The 19311-nt window shown below is 43.4% G+C and overlaps 1 protein-coding gene across 5 annotated transcripts in view; it reads left to right on the forward strand.

Annotated features, from left to right (window-relative positions):
- Positions 1–19000, forward strand: part of NHS (NHS actin remodeling regulator) — a 251376-nt gene extending 232376 nt beyond the window's left edge. For 2 of the 5 annotated variants that reach the window (XM_048287022.1, XM_048287041.1), the window contains exons 4-9: positions 3549–3611; positions 5798–5990; positions 9213–9344; positions 10588–13545; positions 14027–14153; positions 14847–19000. In XM_048287022.1, coding sequence (XP_048142979.1) covers positions 3549–3611; positions 5798–5990; positions 9213–9344; positions 10588–13545; positions 14027–14153; positions 14847–15471 — 4098 coding nt within the window. In that variant the 3' untranslated portion in view covers positions 15472–19000. The other 3 variants (XM_048287047.1, XM_048287033.1, XM_048287030.1) reach the window with 3 other exon arrangements.
- The last annotated feature ends 311 nt before the right edge of the window (positions 19001–19311 follow it).

Here is a 19311-nt window from a genome sequence, read left to right on the forward strand (position 1 = left end):
ATCAGGTTATCCTGGGAGGGAAATTTCCCCCACCTACTGCAATAGAAACCTGAAGTCAGAAATCATATTGATCCCTTATGCTTTTTGTTAGCTGCAGCTTTTAGGCAGCAGGAGTCAGAAATAATCCTCTGGAGAACAGCACTGTGCAGCAGTGTGCACCAGCCTCCTCCTGCCCTCACCGGGGCTGTGCCAGCCCTGTGCTGCTGGGGGCTGTGACCCTGCCACCGAAATCCCTTGTGAGATAACACCTTGCCTGTCTGATCAAACACAGCTGAGGGGGAAGGAATCAACTCAGCCATTCTAAATTCAACTAACATGTTGAGGATAAATGCTCTTGATGAGTCTTTAGCATTCTCAATCTTTAATTAACTGAGGAAAAATAGGTTCTTTATTCTTGGGTTTATGTTTTTCCCATCACCATTGCACTGTGTTCCATACGGCCTGTGCAATAATTTTGAAATCCCAGAATCTCCTGTAAGGCAATCACTATAGGTAAGGCAGGATAGGTACATGATTTAACACAAATTATGCTTCTTGGACCAGTCTTTCCTATATGTTGAAGATGTCGAAAAACAGTCACATCTCAGAGCTTTGGGGAATGGAAAAGAGGGGAAAAAGTGGCATTCTTTTCCTGTTATTGACCCATTAATTTCCTTCTCCAGATCCCAGGTCTGGGACAATAAATGGGACAGACTCATAAATTGCCAGGCCGGCAAGTTTGTTGACTTCTGATTTGCTCCTTTGTCACTGTCCTGATGATATTTTAAGGTTTTAATTCATTAAAATGGTTAATCATGAGTTCTGACTTAGATATGTGCAAGTAATGCTCTTCCTAAAGTCAGGGTGAGAGTGTTCAGGGGTGCTTCATCTCACCCCAAGTTAAATGCTGAAGGAAAGTGAGCTGAATTACTCCTCAGCAGAGCCGCTCTTTCTCTATAGGGGAAGCTCTGTTGACTAGTTCAGACTTGGACATCTGACTATTTTGTTGTAGTGCACAGAAACCAAAGACTTTCACACTGAAGTGATGCGGAGCACTGAGACATCAATCAGATCACTTGCATATGCAACAAGATTTTTACTGCAAGGCAGTTTCACGAGCACAGTGGCACCTCTGCAAGTGAGGTTGATGGGATAGCTCAGGAAATAAAAATGTTCACATATGTCAGTGACAAATCCCTATTCAAGCAATTATGCACCAGTTTAGTTTCAAAGTAATCTTAGCCCATTAAAGAAAAAGGCACATTTAAAGTATTCTGGCTTTGTATTTAACAGAATGATTATCACTATTTCTGTTTCCCAAGCACATCCACACAAAAGAAATTCAGTTTTAAAACTGCCTAACTTCAGACTTGCCCATCAGACCAGAACAGTCTGGTTTATAGTAATAATTTCTTGCTTAATTATGTGTTTACTCAGGACATTTAGAGATATTCTGGTCTTCTGAGTGAATGAGAACTTTTGAAAAGAGGCAGTTCACTCCCTCCCCCAGCATGGTGGTGTTGAAATGCTGAGGCTGCTGCTCTGTACCAGCTCTGTGCCTCAGCTGCCCCAATGATGGGCACCATGTGGGAACAGGCACTAAGTGACCTCAGGACCCCTTGGCAACGCAGTGGTAGCACCAGCTTTCTCAGGAGCACAGCAGTGACAGCAGAAAATGAAATTTTGCCGGTCACCCTCATTTTTGTCCTCTCTCTAATGATAGGAACCTACCTAGGAAGTTTGTCCTGCCATGCTTAAGCAGGGGCCTGAGCCTAGCACATCAAAGGATGGCTGTAGGTACATGGAACCAGACAAGTGTTTTCTCAGAGGCACCTGGCAGAGTGGTACATGGGTGAGGTAGGAAAGTGCTGCACTGATTGGACTGGCAGATGGGTAACCAGATCTTGCTTGTCTTGACTGTAGCCCACACTGCTATCTCTGAGACCGAAGTTGAGGTCCTGCTGTTTCTCTCCTGGACAGGTTTGCCCCTGAGTGTGCATGTTGCTGTGCTTGGAGCTCAGGGCAGGAGGTCCCTCCTGTCCTCTTCTCCTTGTGCACTGACAATCACAGGCCATGGAATATTGCAAAGATTTTCATATCCTGAACTCTTGTCACCTCAGCAGCATTAGTCTCCCTCCATCTTGACCCTCCTCAGAGATCCTCTAGCACCTTCCATGAGGAAGTTGAATTTCAAGCATCCTGGTAACTGCAGTCAGTCTGCTTAGAGCAGATGACTGGAAACCTGGTCAGAGGACCAAGCATGAAATCATCCTTGGGTATCTGAGGAGTAAGTAGATTGAAATGGTTGATGTATTCAGTGTCTCCACAGCCTTTGTTGCATTAACAGAGGTGTTGCTCCTGAGACAAGGACTTTTCCCAGCTTGGGAGAACTGGTTTTTCACTGGCCTGGGGAGAAACTAAGCTGCTGGAAATGTTCACTGGGAACAGCTCTATTTTAATTTCCCCACTCTGCCCTCCTGTAAGGATTATGGACAGCTCATCTGGAGGCTTCCCATGGGTACAGAGGAACCAAGGAAAAGATGTTGTATATCTAGGAAGAGAATAGGATGAGATGGAGGATTAGGCCTTTTGAGAGTCACTACAGCTTTTTTTCTTGAGAGGAGACCATATAATGCAAAGTCTTTCAAACTGAGGTTTGTAGTTCCTCTGTCCCAGCAGTGTTGATAATGATTGATAATGACTGGGAGGAAAAACATGCATAGAATTATTTGACATTATTAATCTGCTAACTAATGCAGGGAGAGATAATAACCCCTACCAAGAAACATGTGCTGGAGATTTCCAGGGGGCTCAACAGACCTGTTACCCTTCTCTCTTTTTTTGTTTGATTTCCTATTTCAAAAGAGGTAAGTTGTCCTTCACTCCTTGGTTTTGAAAACTGGACATTATAAAAAAAAAACTGGAGTTTCTGACAGAAGAGGATTTTGAAGGTGTAGGGATTCAGCAAGACCCAGGATGCTGTGGCCATCGCTGTTTGTCCTTTCAAGTGTTACAAAAAGTGACAAAAAGCCAATTGGCCATTGTCGCCCTGACACAATGATTGCAACCTTAGAGAAGTAGTGATATCATCAGAAACACACAGCAATCAATGAATTTTATTAATCACCATCAGCATCATTATTTATATCCATTTCCTTAAAATTGAAAAAAAAATTGAAAAAAATTCCCTTATATTATGAAATAATTCTCATTTATAACGTAATTGGATATGTATCGTGCATTGATTCAGCTCCAGGCAGAACACAGTTTTGAGTTACCAAATCAATACAAGGCATTCTTGGGACAATTTAAGCATGTCTGTACAAGAAGGTTGTACCAATTTCACTGCAGTTGTGTCTAATCCAAGTATGCAAAATCAGCACAGATTTCACAGGGGTTCAGACCAATCTGTTGTGGGGAATAAACCCATCAGTAGGAAACAGGATGAAAATCTCTGCTCATTTTGGCTCTGATGCTAATTTATCCAGACAAAAATGATGTGCTTTTACCAGAATCATTTTGTGTATGTTTTTAATTTTAATTTTTTTTTCCACATTTCACATTTATAGTTTTACAGCACCCGTTCGCCCTCCCCAATTGAGTGTTGCCACATGGCCCCCTGGAGTAGAAAGGTACTGGAAAAACAAGCAATCCTCAATTAACAGCCCTGTCTCACTCTTCTCCTCTCCAGATCCTAACCCTTCCTCTTGCTTGCTTTTCACTTGCTAACTTTACTGCGCTAAAAGAAGCCATCTCTGTTTTTCTCATGTCACTAAGATACAATAATAATGTTTTTCCCCCTTCTTTCATTCTTCACTTTGGATGGGTTTCAGGACCCCAAGGCCACAAAGCTGCCTTCCCCTATCACCTCCTTTAAAAGGCCTGAACTCGGACAGACTCGATAGCATTAGCAATTGTATTTAACTCTCTTGCCATGTTTTGCAACTGCCCCTTCTTTTTTTCCTAAATGGTAAGAAATGGTTTGGACAATGCCACACCGACAGCAGGTATTTATTCTCTGGCCATTTGGTGATGCTGCTGTTCGGAGAGGAGGAGCTCTGGCAGCCAGAGTCACTTTGCCTGCTTTGTCCAGCACTTCATTGTCATCCAGGGAAGGATGAATTCGGCAACAAATGAAGCCTCTGTGTGTGTGTGTGTGTGTGTGTGTGTGTGTTTGTCCCCACATGCCTGTGTGTGCGTGCAAGGGTGGGTTTTTTTGCATGCATGCATCAAACTTAGGGCTGGGGGGGGGGGAGTTACCTAGGAAACAAAGTCTTTTGTGCTTGAAGTTTATATGAGCTATTCACGTCTGCCGGGAATTGGCACAAAAGCTGCAGTCAGAAAGAAGGCTGCAATGTTTGACTGAAATCCTACGTGGGAAAAGGGGGTTTTCTGCGGGCGGGAGAAGAGGAAACGTGCGTTGTCTTGGGTCTGGGGGTGCTGCGGGAGGTGACACTGACGAGGTAAGTAAGTGCCCTCCAACAGTTTAAATAGTAGCTGCCAAGTTAAGATCTTTAATGCTTTTGGGGCTGGGACATAAATGCTGTTTGGCAAGCCTAAGATGGTTAATTCCCCCAGGATTTGTGAGGAGCCTGGGAGGAGGAATGGCAGAAATACAATGGCAGACAGGGCATGATCCTGCGGTGTTCAACACCCGCCTGCTCAATGCTCTGCCGTGGCAATGGAGAGCAACATTTTATCTTTGCCCTGTTTGCTACCGAAACTAAAACTGGCAAATCAAGTGTAAACAGCAGGCATGAAGGAGAAAAGGCTGGCAGTTAAGCAGCTGGGAATTCAAGACTGAAGAGAAAGCCAATCTGAAAAGGATTGCACTTTTTTTAAAAAATGAGAGGCAGACAGATGTCCTGAGCTGGCCAAACAGTTGTCACAGCTTACAGAAGAATGTATTAATGGAAGAAGGGAGGGAAATTAGGCAGGAAAAGGTAAAGGTAAGTGTTTCTCCCCTCTGTCCCTTCCAAACAAAACAGAAACTTTTTTTTTTTTTGCAAATAAAGAGACCCCCAAACCCAAGCTGGCAGCCAGCACCACATGAAAACGCACTTGCTTTATTTCTCTTTGCAATACAGGGTGTTGGGGGATTTGTCATTTCTTCCAAAAGAAAACAAACCATCTCTGTTTCTTTCATGGTTTCTTTCATGCTGTTTACTTTTCTTTCTGTTTCTTCATCTTCAGCATCTAGTACTTCTTGTACTATGCTATAAACATATGCATGGTTTCTAAATAATCTTTTGAATTTCTTCTGGTGGTGGCTACTCTTTTCTTTGGTTGTTATCCCCCTGTCCCAGCACTGTCAACACCTGCCACTTCCCACCACACAGCTGTTGGATGGCTGTACCATGGTCTGCTCTTGGTCTGCGTTTGTACAAATGAAATGCAAATGGTTTTTCTGAAGTATGGAGGGGTCTTCTTTAAAACTTTGGACCTTCTGATGCTTGAGTGAATGGTTGTATGAGGCCAGTTGCAGTTGCAAATGAGAACTCACGTGTCTAATGCTTGTGGTAACGGAGGACACGCTTGCCATGGCTAAGCACGAATGCAGGATGTGCCCCTTCTGACAGAGGAGCTGGCCTGTAAATGTCACTCTAAATGTGCTGAGTTCCAGTACGTTGAGGTGTTTTTCTCCTATTAGCAGGATGTTAAGTTTCCATTGGAGAATGGCTGGTGCTATGTGACTTAGCTAGAACGATTCCTTCCTGCATCCCTATAATTGATTTCTGATTTGTGTGTCTGCTTTGTTTCAAAATTAGCCTTGTGTGCCTGAATGGGAGACACTGATTTTGAATGTATTCATTTGCAGTCCCATCCACCAGAGGACGAAGATACAGATGTCATGTTAGGGCAGAGGCCGAAAAATCCAATACATAATATCCCTTCTACACTGGATAAACAAACCAATTGGAGTAAAGCACTACCTCTCCCAACTCCAGAGGAGAAAATGAAACAAGATGCCCAAGTGATTTCTTCTTGCATTATCCCCATCAATGTCACTGGTACAAATCTCTTCTATTTCTTTTTGTATTTATTGCATGGTTCAAGGGAGGTCAAGTACTTACTTTGTTTAATTTATTTGAAGTCACGGGATTGTGCAGTCTGGGGGCAAAGACCCTAGCTTGAAGATTTAGTTTCTGAAAGACAGTGGGCTAAATTCATCCCTTATGCGTGACTGCTGGAGTCACCGAAGCTGCATCTAGGATTAATTTGGCCCATATTTTCAGAGTCATGTTATATGGTGTAACATAACCCTAGTTCCCTGTATAAACAATGTACTTTTGTTGTGTATATAACCTACAATCTGTATTAACAAAGACCTCAAATAACTTTTTGAATGTAGCTGACTGAAATAATGCAGAAAGCTACCAAAATTAATCATATGATTATCATGTGTAGCAGGAGAAGAGAAACTAGAGAATGTAGGCTACTATTTGCAGTGCTTTAAACATGCAAGGCATGAATGTGTAGCATGCAAACCATCGCTCTGAGATCTCTTTACATGCTGCTACGCTGAAGGTATAGTAATGGCATTTTCTTTTATTTTTATAACATTTGGATATATTTGACTAGATTTATTTGAAGAAGAACTTGTTTATAGAAGCAGCAGGTATATCACTTATTAAATGTGATAGATGACTTATTTCCAGAATCAAAAATCAGGCTGTTTTTCTCTTTCTCTTTTTCTCTTTCTTTCCTTCCAGAGGGCTATGGTAAACATAAAGTTGATCTGAGTTTTCCTCAATAATATTTTCAAGTACCAAGTTTTGATTAATTTAAGAGCATAAAGTGGGCTAACTTCTACAGTTATAGACTTCAGTGTAAATAATCAGGAAAAAAGCAGGGGGCTTTCAGTTAACCTTCATTCTCCAGAGAAAATATTTGTATTTAATTCTATTTTCCCAGTAACTGGGAGGTTGGGGTAAGGTCACAGCCCCTCACCTCCCATTGTTCTTCCCCCTGTTTATCAGTGTTGCACAAACCTTCCTGAAGACAGGCTGTAGGATTCACCATGGTGCTGGAGAGGGCTGTATGCCCACAGTCCAGCTTCAGCTCACAACCAAGGCTCTTGGGCTTGCAGCACGTCTGTCTTACAGCATCAAGGTGACAAGTCCCCATCTGCTCCACCATCAGCTGCATGAATCCTCCCAGTGACAGCAACATAGTCCCAGTTCCCCTCCGTCCTGGCAGAGAAGGTGACACTGCCCAGTGCCACCAGTTCTGCCTGCCTGTGGAGGTGGCATCCAGGAGTGGGTGTTCCTTTCCCCAGGACAGTGCTCTGGCCACAGGAGGACAGGCAGCTGGCCAGCAGAACTGCCTGCATACACCCTGCTGGGCTGCAGGTTGGGAGCCAGCCGGTCACGGTCATAGGTTGGGCACTGCCGCTGGAAATCCCCACAGAAAGTATTAGATAATGTGGCATATTTCCACGAGGTAAAGCTGGTGATAAAATGATGCTCCTTCTAGTTTTGATATAGGACCCTGACCGGTGCAGGCTTTCTAACAGGGCTAATGTCACCTAATGCAGCCAGAGGACAGTTAGGTCTGGGACCAATGTTAACTTTTCCAGTAATAGCCATTTTTGCCTAGACTCCACCTGCCATACATTGGAACCAAATTTCCACTGATCAGTTTTACAGATCAAGAATGGTATGTAATCTTCTGGATGTTTATGTGTATCATTCTCATTAGCACTAATGGGAATAATTTGTATGCGTCACGGGGAAGAAATACCCTCTTCCACTTTCCTCTCGGAGATGACCCCTGTGCATCTGGCACACAGAGCATGTTTGGCTAACTCACAGTTGCTGGAAAACCAGCAATGATGCTGATTGATTTTTTTGTTTCAAAGAGTTTGCTTTTAGTTCTCTCTGTTTCTGTTTTTTAAGCTTCTCCCAACCCTGAGAAATGTTCACTTTTTTGAAAATGATTGTTGTTGGAGTTTACAGCACTTTGTTCCATATTAAAGAAAGTTCTTCCTCTGCTTATTCCAGGGGCATTGGTGATTACAGGACATCTGTCTGAAGCCTCTATTTCACTGTAGTAGATTTCAAGAAGAACTTTTACAAGAAAGTTACTTTTTAATGTTTTACATTGTTATGTAATGTAATATGTATGTGTATGTCTGTGTATAATTATGTTTTCTATAATTATACGCTATTAATATAGAGCTTCTTATCAGGATTTTTTTTTCCTTTTGTTTGGTTTAGTTTGTTCGTTTTTCTTAAGATTACAAACCACTGTACCAGCAATCCTTATGTTAGTGTTTTTATGGACCTGGCACATTTTTTCCAACCTGTCCCATGTCAACTTTAGAGAGTGTGAATGTACAGTTGTGCAAAAAGCCAGCACAGATAGGCACTGGCCTTCTGGTCAGCCTCCTTTTAACTCTGTTTTGACTAGACAGTGTAAAATCAAACTGAAGGAACACTTCCCTGTGCTAATGCCATGGAAATATAAAGAAAACAAAGAATTCTCACCTATTCTGTATGAAAGTGATCATAAATAAATGTACTCAAGAACTTGTGCTTCTAAATCTAAACTGAGGGTTCTTGATTGTGTGACCTGAGCAGACTCCCACTGTGTGCTGCGCACATGGGAAAATCAGGCCACTTCCTGATGTATGCAAATAAATAGCAGCTCCCCGTTCATGTCACTCTTGGCCATGTGTCATTGTCACAGAGAATGCTCTCTAAACTTGCATGGTGACTTGGCCCCATTTTAGCTGTCTCCTTCCTTTTCGAAATGTTAGCTCCCTTGGCATATTGGTCTCCTAAGAAGCACCCAACTACTGCAATATGGCATTATAACCTTAAAATGTTTTCTTACACTTAGTTGCTTAAAATAAGTCAGGCTACAGCTGAACAAATAATGCTTTGCAGACAAGTTACTGTCATTGTCCCTATGACAGATGGATAAATAGCTATAAGAAAGATGCCCTGCTACCAAGAGCTCTCTATTTGCCTTTCTGATTTTCTTTCCTTTTTCCGTTCTTTTTCTTTTCATGCCTTCTGTTATTTTTGGCAGACCAGGCTGCTGAGGGGGAGCTGGAATTAGATGTAAAACTGTGATATACTGTGATATAATTTACATAAGAGCTACATAAGGGCTCCCTTATGTTTATTCACAGGCTTAATCCAAGCTCACATACCTCCACTGTGTTCCAGCCATGAAAATTTGTTTACTATTTCTAAAGGCTAATGAGACCTATTTATGGGTTGCAGGAGTTGGTTTTGACAGAGAGGCTAGTATACGCTGCTCTCTTGTTCATTCACAATCTGTACTACAGCGGAGACGAAAGTTGAGGAGGAGGAAAACCATCTCTGGCATCCCCAGAAGAGTGCAACAAGAAATAGGTGTAGTATAAATACAAATCTTCCGTAGATAGCTTTCTAACCAACTTAAATTACAGGGATATGAGCTGGTAGCTAGCCTTCCAAAGAAATGAAACCTTTAAAGTGTAAATGCTTGTGGAGTTTAGGAATGACATGTTTTGTTCATTTGATTTATTACAGTAAGTAAAGCTATATTACTCCATATGGCCTTGAAGGACCGGGAGCCTTACTGAGTAATATAGATGTACGTGTTCAGCTCTTATTGTGTAAATGTTAATCAGTTCTTTTTTTCTTTTTCATTTTATTTCTGTTATGAACCCATAGTTATGTGCATAAAAAGTAACTAGATTAAGTGAAAGTTTTTTCTTGCATCAGGGGAGCTTAAGGTAAAGAACTGACAGATGTTACTCAGCAAAGTGATGATCAGTTGTCACAACAGCTGGATAACTTAGATGCGTCGTTGAATATCCACCATAGATACAGCTGCTGGCACCCTATGGGAGCTTTGCTAAACCTTCCTTTTATTTATCACACTCCTCAATTCCTTCTTATTATTCTTTATCACCAAGAATATTTGCCTTAAATCTACCAAATTACCTCACTTTTTGTCAAGGTAAATTAGGAGCAACTCTGTTGGGGGCAAATTCAGTGTGAAATTCTTATGAACTCTAAATAAAACTAACAGAATTATTATTTCGTAATGTTCATCTGCACCTGAAGATGGTTCTGGTGTTTCGGCCCATTGCCATGAAACTTGATGGGAAGCAGAAGGAATGTGTTTATCACAGGGAATAAACAATCAGAGAACCTGTGAAAGAAAGGTCCTTTCGTCTTGCAAATATTCTTGATAGTAAAGAAGCAGATAATGAAAATTCTGAACAAACAGGTAGGCAAAACAGAATTATTTTTAGAAGCTTATGGAGTGTTTTGTCCAGCAGCCACTCCTGAAAACTGTCTTTAAGTAGCTTAAATAGAGTCATAAAAACTGAAAATATTTGTCTTAATATTTACCACAGCAAGCTCAGCTCTACATTGAGAACGCATTGCAGAGGTCATGTTGCAGGACTAGGAGAATTTCCCTACCTCACTGGCAGGAGGTCTGCCTTATAAATTCTTTATAGCAAACTTAAATTTGGTCCAATGCTCAGCAAGATTAAAAAATAAAAAATACAGCAGATAATGCTTCTTGGGTTGCTCCGCGGGTTGTCTCGTGCCAGGAAATGTGGAGCTCTCTCCCACTCACCCAGCTTTCCGTGTGTCCTAGATTCAGACGAGTCACCAGTGGCAAGAGAGCGCAATGTGATTGTGCACACAAACCCGGAATTCTCTGGCTCCAGCAACAGGAGGTTGGGGACCCGGGACTCGGAGTGCCAGACAGAAGAAATCCTGATAGCTGCTCCCTCCCGGCGACGGATCCGCGCCCAGCGGGGGCAGAGCGTTGTAGCCTCTCTCTCCCACTCCGCTGGCAACATCTTGGTGCTGGCGGACAATGGGGATGCGGTCTTTGCTGCTGCTGTGAGCAACCGCATCCGCTCGCGAAGCCTTCCTCGCGAGGGTGCCCGGGCCAGCGAGGGCCATCAGGATGCCACCACCAAGAGTGCAGGCTACGAAGCAGAGCACTTCCTAGCTGGTCAGGAGAGGATCCCAAAAAATGGGAAGGAGATCTTGAGCAAGCAGGGTTCACAGGAGTGCCAGCCCATTGGTTTAACTTGTCCTCAGCACCTGCATAGCCCTGAACACAGCATTGGCGAGAGGGGGAGATCTCGGCTGTCAAGGATGGTCGATTCAGGCAGCTGTGAAATTTCATCCAACTCAGACACCTTCGGGAGCCCAATTCACTCCATCTCCACAGCAGGAGTCCTGCTCAGCAGCCACATGGACCAGAAAGATGACCACCAGTCCTCCAGTGGCAACTGGAGCGGAAGCAGCTCCACATGTCCCTCCCAGACCTCTGAAACCATTCCTCCTGCTGCCTCTCCTCCACTGACAGGCTCTTCACACTGTGACTCTGAGCTGTCGCTCAATACCGCTGCCAATGCCAATGAGGACTCCAGTGTCTTCATCACAGAGCAGTTTGGTGACCACGCAGACAAGGTCAGGGGCCACAGGGCGAGCTCCTTCACGTCCACTGTGGCAGATTTACTGGATGACCCCAACAACAGCAACACGAGTGACAGCGAGTGGAACTACCTGCACCATCACCATGACGCCTCCTGTCGCCAGGATTTCAGCCCTGAGCGCCCAAAGGCAGACAGCCTGGGATGCCCCAGCTTTACCAGCATGGCCACCTATGACAGCTTCCTCGAAAAGACCCCCTCTGACAAGGCAGACACTAGCTCACACTTTTCTGTGGATACTGAAGGATACTATACCTCCATGCACTTTGACTGTGGTCTGAAGGGTAATAAAAGCTATATTTGCAACTATGCAGCCCCAGGCTCTGAGAGTGGCCAGACTGAGAGCATGACTTCCAGCCTAGCTGACTGTGCCTGGCAGGAGTGCATGAGCCACAGGAGGCAGGGACGGCAGAGCATCTCACTGAAGAAACCAAAGGCAAAGCCAGCCCCACCAAAACGCAGCTCGTCTTTGAGGAAATCAGAGGGCAGCACCGACCTTCCTGACAAGAAAGAACCAAAGATCGGTGGTGGGCAGCATGTCTCTCACACTGCCAGGGAGATGAAGCTGCCCCTTGAGTTTTCAAACACACCTTCCCGAGTGGAAGGCCCCAACCTGCCAGCCAAGCAGGAGCTTCCCTGGACAAACCAGGGTGATGGCGGATTAAAGGACACTCCATTTGACACCGCTGATATCCCTTCCTTTAAAGATGAAGGTGCTGAACAACCTCACTATGCAGATCTCTGGCTTCTGAATGACTTGAAATCCAGTGATCCTTACAGGTCCTTGTCCAATTCAAGCACTGCTACGGGTACTACAGTCATAGAGTGCATCAAGTCACCCGAGAGCTCTGAATCCCAGACGTCTCAGTCTGGGTCACGAGCTACAACCCCATCCCTCCCCTCTGTTGATAATGAGTTTAAGCTGGCCTCCCCAGAGAAGTTGGCGGGATTAGCCTCACCCTCCAGTGGGTACTCCAGCCAGTCAGAGACACCCACCTCTTCTTTTCCGACAGCTTTCTTTTCAGGACCCTTGTCTCCAGGGGTGAGCAAGAGGAAGCCAAAAGTACCAGAGAGGAAGTCATCGCTGCAGCAGCCACTCTCAAAAGATGGCACCGCCTCAGTGAGCAAAGACCTCGAACTTCCAATTATACCTCCTACTCACCTCGACCTAAGTGCTCTTCACAATGTCTTGAGCAAGCCCTTCGCTCACAGGCACCAGCTGCATACCTTTAGCCACAGCAAGCAGAGCGCAGGTGGGGAAGCCCTGCAGCCCAGCCCTCCCTCTGCCCTCGCCATCACGCCCTCTGTTCTCAAGTCTGTCCACCTCCGGGCAGTCAACAAGCCTGAAGGTGTGAAACATAAAGGCAGTACCCCAGACCTGCTCTGCATACAGGAGACCACTTTGATGGCAACTGATGTCTCTCCAGGCAAAATGAGGCCACTGTTAGCTAAGAAACCAGTATCACGCCAGTACTCTACAGATGAGGCCATAATGCTGTACATTGACACTTCCCCAGCAGAAGCAGGCCCTGGAAAGCCACCTTTAGAGAAAAGCTCCTCTTTTGGCGGGCAGAATAGCTGCGAGCGAGAAGCTGTAACTTCAGCAAGCATGGGTCTGGTTGAAATCAAACCTGGGAAGGACCAAACACACCTGGCTGCTGAATACTTACCAGAAAGCTCTCTGAATCAGACATGTGCCGTCCCCGTGGATGGCTTTCAGAAGGGCTCAGCTGTCCCCACAGGTGATGATGAAACAAAGAAACCTGTCCAGGGAGCAGAAACAGTGCACGATCTTCAGCAAGTGCAGGCTCAGCAAGAGCTCTCTGCAGGCAGCGAGGGGAGTGTGGAAGCTGGGCCTGTGGGTGAAAGCCCAGCTCAGGCTGAGGGACCGACCATCACCTATCAGTTAAAGCACCAACCCGATGTAAGCCACCATGTGCCTGGGAATATCAGCTATGAAGCAGAGATGGCAGCAGTGGATTCACTCAGCGAAGAGGGTTGCAAGCAGGAAAACGATATCACATCAGGTATCCCAACCAAAAGTGCCTCTGATGACAGCAGGGCAGACGAGACAGTGGGCGGTGCAGACGAGCCTTCGCTGAAAGGTCAGTTGGGAACTCTTTCTGTGTCATACCCAATCAGGCGGCTTTGGACGGGATGGTAGTGGAGTCACAGAGCAGAGTGGCACATCAGCTTCCCTCTGTGTGTTTAAGCATAGAGCCCCCCATGTCTCTTAGCTGGCCAGCCAGCCCAAAGCTATTTACACTTTTCCAAAGTATTCAGACTGTATTTCTGATATTTATTTCCTCCCTTTTGCTGCACTTCAACTGAAAGGATAAAAGGGAGGAGCACTGGCCCTGGGTACAGAGGAGTCTTATTATTACAGCTATGCTGTAAATGGGAGATCTGTGTTCAGTGCCCCTTTTATGGGCTCCAACATGGAACAGGCACTTTTAGATTGGAGGGTAAAGGCTGTATGGTGGTATTGGCCACTTGGTTGTGAGTGGAGCTGATGGCTTCAGCTGGAGGTGCTGTTGCAAAGCACAGTGGAGTCTGACTCATAACATGGCTTCTCTCCTTTTTAAGAGTCTTCTCCAAGCGATGAGTCCATCATGTCTCCGCTGAGCGAGGAGTCACAGGCTGACACTGAGGATGTCTTTGTGTCTCCAAACAAACCCCGCACTACTGAGGATCTGTTTGCAGTCATTCACAGGTGACCTAACCTTGCGGCAATGGGAAATGGTAACATGCTTCCCTGCACAGTTGTCCACTAACAGTAGCTGCAGGATGGTTATTCCATATTTAAGTCTTGTCCTCTAACTACCTTCTTTAGTTAACTCAGTTTAGTTTTTTAAACTGCAGCTTTTAAAACATGCTTTATTTATGGTCTGGAGTGCAGTCTGAGTATCTTCATGTGTGGGATGCTTTACAGACAAAAACATCAGGCTGTTCTAACAAACATACATGTCTTCAAAAAAAACTACCTGCAGTGGTTCCTGTCTTCTGCCTACCAGTCTACCAGCGCTGTTCTGGTGAATAAGTTGTTGCAGCGAGAAAGATGAGGAGGCATCTCTTCAATTTTAGAGTATTTTGTAGTCAACTGAAATTTGGGATCACAACTGAAATTAAAGTTTTCTGATACTGAATAGATTACTCTATTATTGTTACCTAAGATTCTGTATGCATTGTTGTCTTTAAAAAGAGCATACATTGTTTTGGAAGAGCTGGGTAATGTTGAGAGGGACTCCATAGCTCAGTGCCATCAGTCACTGATAGCCTCCAATATTTGACAGAGGGATTAAGAGAACTCTGGCTAATATGAAAGCATCTGTAAATTTCCAGAACATCGCTAAGCATTATCCTACAAAAATAACATATGAAAGAGTTTTCCTTTATGTTTTTACAGATCAAAAAGGAAAGTTCTTGGGAGAAAGGATTCTGGAGACCTTTCTGTAAGAAACAGATTGAGAGCTTCATCTGGGACCAGCAGCCAGCCTCCCACCAGCAGCACACTGCCCACCAGCAACATGCCACCAGCCAGCAGTGTGGGCACTCCCATTAGCAGTCAGAGGTCCCCCGGGCTCATATACAGGAATGCCAAAAAGTCCAACACATCCAATGAGGAGTTTAAGCTACTGCTCCTTAAAAAGGGCAGCCGATCTGATTCCAGCTACAGAATGTCTGCCACAGAAATTCTGAAAAGTCCTATTTTGCCCAAGTCTGCTAGAGAGCTGATGGTGGACGCCCTTCAAAGCATGGAAGAGTCTCCTCCCATAACGAGCCCTGACGCATTATCCCCGCTCTCCCCCTGCTCCCCAAGGGTCAACACGGAAGGATTCTCCTCCAAGAACTTCCCCATGTCGGCATCCTCGCGGGTGGGGCGGTCACGGGCGCCGCCGGCAGCCAGCAGCAGCCGGTACAGCGTGCGCTGCAGGCTGTACAACACCCCCATGCAGGCCATCTCCGAGGGGGAGACCGAGAACTCGGATGGCAGCCCCCACGACGATCGGTCTTCTCAGAGCTCTACATAGGCTGGGTGGGGTGCCAGGGCCAGGCTGTCAACACCACTCGAGCTCTGTAAGGATGTCAACATAAGAGGCCAACGCTGTAGCAATCAAAAAAAAAAAAAAAGGAAAAAAAAAAGAAGAAAAAGAGAACAATCGCAGGGCAATATCAATGCTTAGATGTGTTTGCATTCAGAAGACGCTGGGGAAACAAAAGGACTACAGCTGTAGCTATTTATTACATTACATTTTCTAAAAGGATGAAGATATGCTATGTCTGTTCTGTTTTCTTTTGGCTTCATTTGCTTTATCCCACTCTCATTTCCATTGTCACTGTAGATTTCAAGGCTATACACTTTCCACAGAGTTAAAGCTGACTTTGGGTGGGTTTTTTTCCCAGAAGCTGCCCATCTAGAAACAAATCCCTCACTGTAGTGCTTCCCTAGGGAGAAAAAAAAAAAAAAGAAAATGCTCTTGAGAATTGGTATTTTTCTACACTAAAATGAGCTGAAACAAAATTTAGAAGAAATTAACAAAACATATGTAAATATCATATTTTTGATAAAAATTTGTAAATAGAATTACCAAAAAGTGGACGTGGCAAACGATTTACTGCATAACAACTTTGTTTATAGAAGACAAATGAATTCAATTGTAATAACTGTATTCTGTGAATACCATTTTCATATCAGACATAAAACATGGCCACCAATAACCACTTTCAGTGTGACAGGACTGAAGGATGACATTGAGCAGTGGAAAGCGGGAATTTTCCGCCTTAGTTTAGGAAATGGAAAGGCTGACTGTGAGGGGATTAAAGAAACCATTTGTCTTTCTACGGCAGCTCCAAAGAAGCTAACTGGAAAGCACAGCTGGGAGGGTTACCGTGAGGATCGGTGGGGAAGATGAGCGTGTTTTTGACAGAACAAAGCTGGGTCTGATGCAAAGCCCCAAAGGGTCCCTTCCCACAGCCTCCCCTGGGCCTTTATTCTTGCAGGGATAGCTTCAGAGAGGATAGATGTGAGAGGAAACAATATTTAACTTTCATATTCCTATTAGGCTATTGGGATACATAACACAGTCATAACCTGGTAACTATAAACTTTAAACACGATTAGTTTCTGGTTTGTAAAGGAAACAAATTATAAGCATGCAAGAAGAGCTTTCGATTTATCAGTAAATATCCGCAACAAGTTTTCAGTGAAGCTTTCTCTTTGTGCTGATGAGATTCATGCTACCTAAATATTTACAAAAATGACACTGTGAAAACGTAGCTGGGAAATAGGTATGTGTATGCATTATTTATATTCATTGCTGAGCTGGGAAGGGGAAAGCTCCAGTTCATTGTGCCAGCCACGTACAGTAGGGATCTTGTCTGGGTTTACCAGAAACACAGAACAGGGTGGGGGACTGGGGTGGGGTGGGAAAGGAGACAAATCAAAGTAGCTGCTTTGATACAAATGAAGGCAGGGAGATTAAAGCTGAATTACTTGAAGTTACTTGAACATTCTCATCTTAAAATCGCAAGAGCCTGTGAGTTGCTATATACTTTTAATTTTTCAACAGAATAAAACCAACAGGCCTGATTCTCCTTTGGGCACAACTTCCATTGAGATGTAGCCCCATCTGTGCTACTTAGAGGACAAGGCCCTCTTTATCCAAAACTGATGCAGTTGGTGTTGGTTGCTGTAGGATATGGTTTGGAATAGAGGAAAGGTTAGTGCAGAGAAAATAGTGAAGGAGGAATGGGGTGTGCAATAGGACAGGTCAAGAAGAATAGCAGAAAGAGTGTTCTTTGGTACAAAGAAATCAGCTAAAAGCTGGCTTTAAGCATAAGTCAATGATTGGGAGGCAAGATGTGTGTATTCGGTTTCTACTGGTTTTTTTCTTTTAATCATGTAACACATAAAGTTGAGAGTTATTAAAAGAAGGCAGATCATGTTTTAAAGAGGAAGGTTCTACCTAAAACTGTTACAATTTTAAGGAGTCAAAGCAAATCAGAACAATTTAACAGATCTGAAATGTTATTCCCCATGAGGTTCACATCTGATTTTGTTTAGTGCTTACCACAAGACATATATTTTTCAGGGTTTCCTACTGTTCTCCTGTGTAACCTGGTTGCATTCAGTTGATGAGGCAGAGTCACTGTGCATGTGATATGTGTGTTGGGATGGGCGTTGGTCCGGTCCATCAGTTGAAGGGCTGCAAAATTGTCTAAAATAGTTTTTAAAAAGGTAAAGGGAGAAACGTTTCGGAAACAAAAGGCTAATCACATCAGTAGCTTAGTTAGGAAAATAAGTCTGAATACAAGTGAAGTGAATGAATGAGAATGTTTTAAGAGGAAATGTTTAGCATAGAACAAACCACCTCCTGAGGAGTATGAGGAAAGGAAGTTTCAATACTGGGCAAAAAATCCTTAGTTTGTCATCTTCAGTCATTTTCCACAAAAATTATACCAGGAGCACTTTTACAAGATTCTAATAGTCCTGAGTTAAGTAGTCATTCAAAACAGTAAAGAGAATACAGCTGAATTGACTTTGATTGAACCACTTTTTATTACCAATCAATAATTCCATAGAGACCCTAAATAAATATATATACACTAATTTTTTTTTTTTTTACCAGAATGGTGAGGGAATAGTTTAAATGCAAAACAAACACAGAACAATCCCATTACAGTATAGTCTTCTTTTGCTTAATTTTCTAGTTTACATTTAGCAGATTGAAACCCAAATAGAGAGATTCTCTATGAAGAAGAGAGTTCATAACAAACGTGGGAGTCACAGGAAGACAAATGGCGGGGATCCCTGTAGCATTGCAGGCGTGCCATTAAGGCACCAGAGGACAAGCCATAGAGGGAAGGGAACATCACTCACCTCTTGAGACAGGGTACAGTACGTGCACCAGGTAACTGCTGGACCGTCATTTCAACCTACTGTTCTGTTGCTTGCACTGATGTTAAGAAAATGATTTCTTAAGTTATACAGCTGTGTTCTGAAAAATAACATTTTCCCCTTTTCTTGTTTCTTTTTTTTTCTTTTTTTTTTTCTTTCTGTTGTTGTTGTTGTGGCAGCATAGAGGGCATGGGATAGTTGTAGCAAATAAAGCGTATGTTTGCTTTTGCCAAAGGTCAGTGATTGAGTGCATTTGCTGCAATGGTGGCAGATAGAGAAATACTGTAGGTTATGACTTAAAGAATTTTAAAAAAAAATTAAGAAGGTTACAGTGTAACTATTTTGGTACTAGCACCAGTTCATGCTGGCAGAAAAGACAATGGTTTATGGACTTGCATCCATTTTGTATTTTTGTAATATTTGTAAATATGAACTTTTTAAATTGTTGCAAATATGGTTTCTTTTGTAAAATGTTTTCAAAGTTTACATTAAATCCAAGCCTTTGTATATTTTAGAGCTGTGCAACACTTTAAGTCTTGTATTTATTTTTAGTAAAAACGGTGACAGTTTCATTGTGAACCCCTCTCAAAAAATGTGTTGGAAAAGTTTGATTACCTAGAAAGTGTGTATAGAAACTGCAAATAAACGTGACTGCAATTAAATCACACGTTCTCCTTACTTTCTTGTAATGAGATGTGAAAGCTAATCTACAGACTACAAGTATGCTATTTCCCAAGGTCACTCTCAGCACATTACACATTTCAAACTTATTTAATCGTGCTTTCTCTTCAACTTATTTTTTTTCATAAATTAAGGGAAAATGTCTATCCAAACTGTCACTCAACTTTAAGTGCCCACCAGTACAACTTTGCCAGAATCTAGTAACTGCTGAATTCACCCCACAACTTTTACAGTTAAGAAAAGCCTAAGAGAAAGAAAGCTGGGATGTAAAATGGAGAGACTACTACTTTAT

The sequence above is a fragment of the Corvus hawaiiensis genome, chromosome 2 (genome assembly GCF_020740725.1).
Source record: "Corvus hawaiiensis isolate bCorHaw1 chromosome 2, bCorHaw1.pri.cur, whole genome shotgun sequence".
Lineage (NCBI taxonomy): Eukaryota > Metazoa > Chordata > Aves > Passeriformes > Corvidae > Corvus > Corvus hawaiiensis.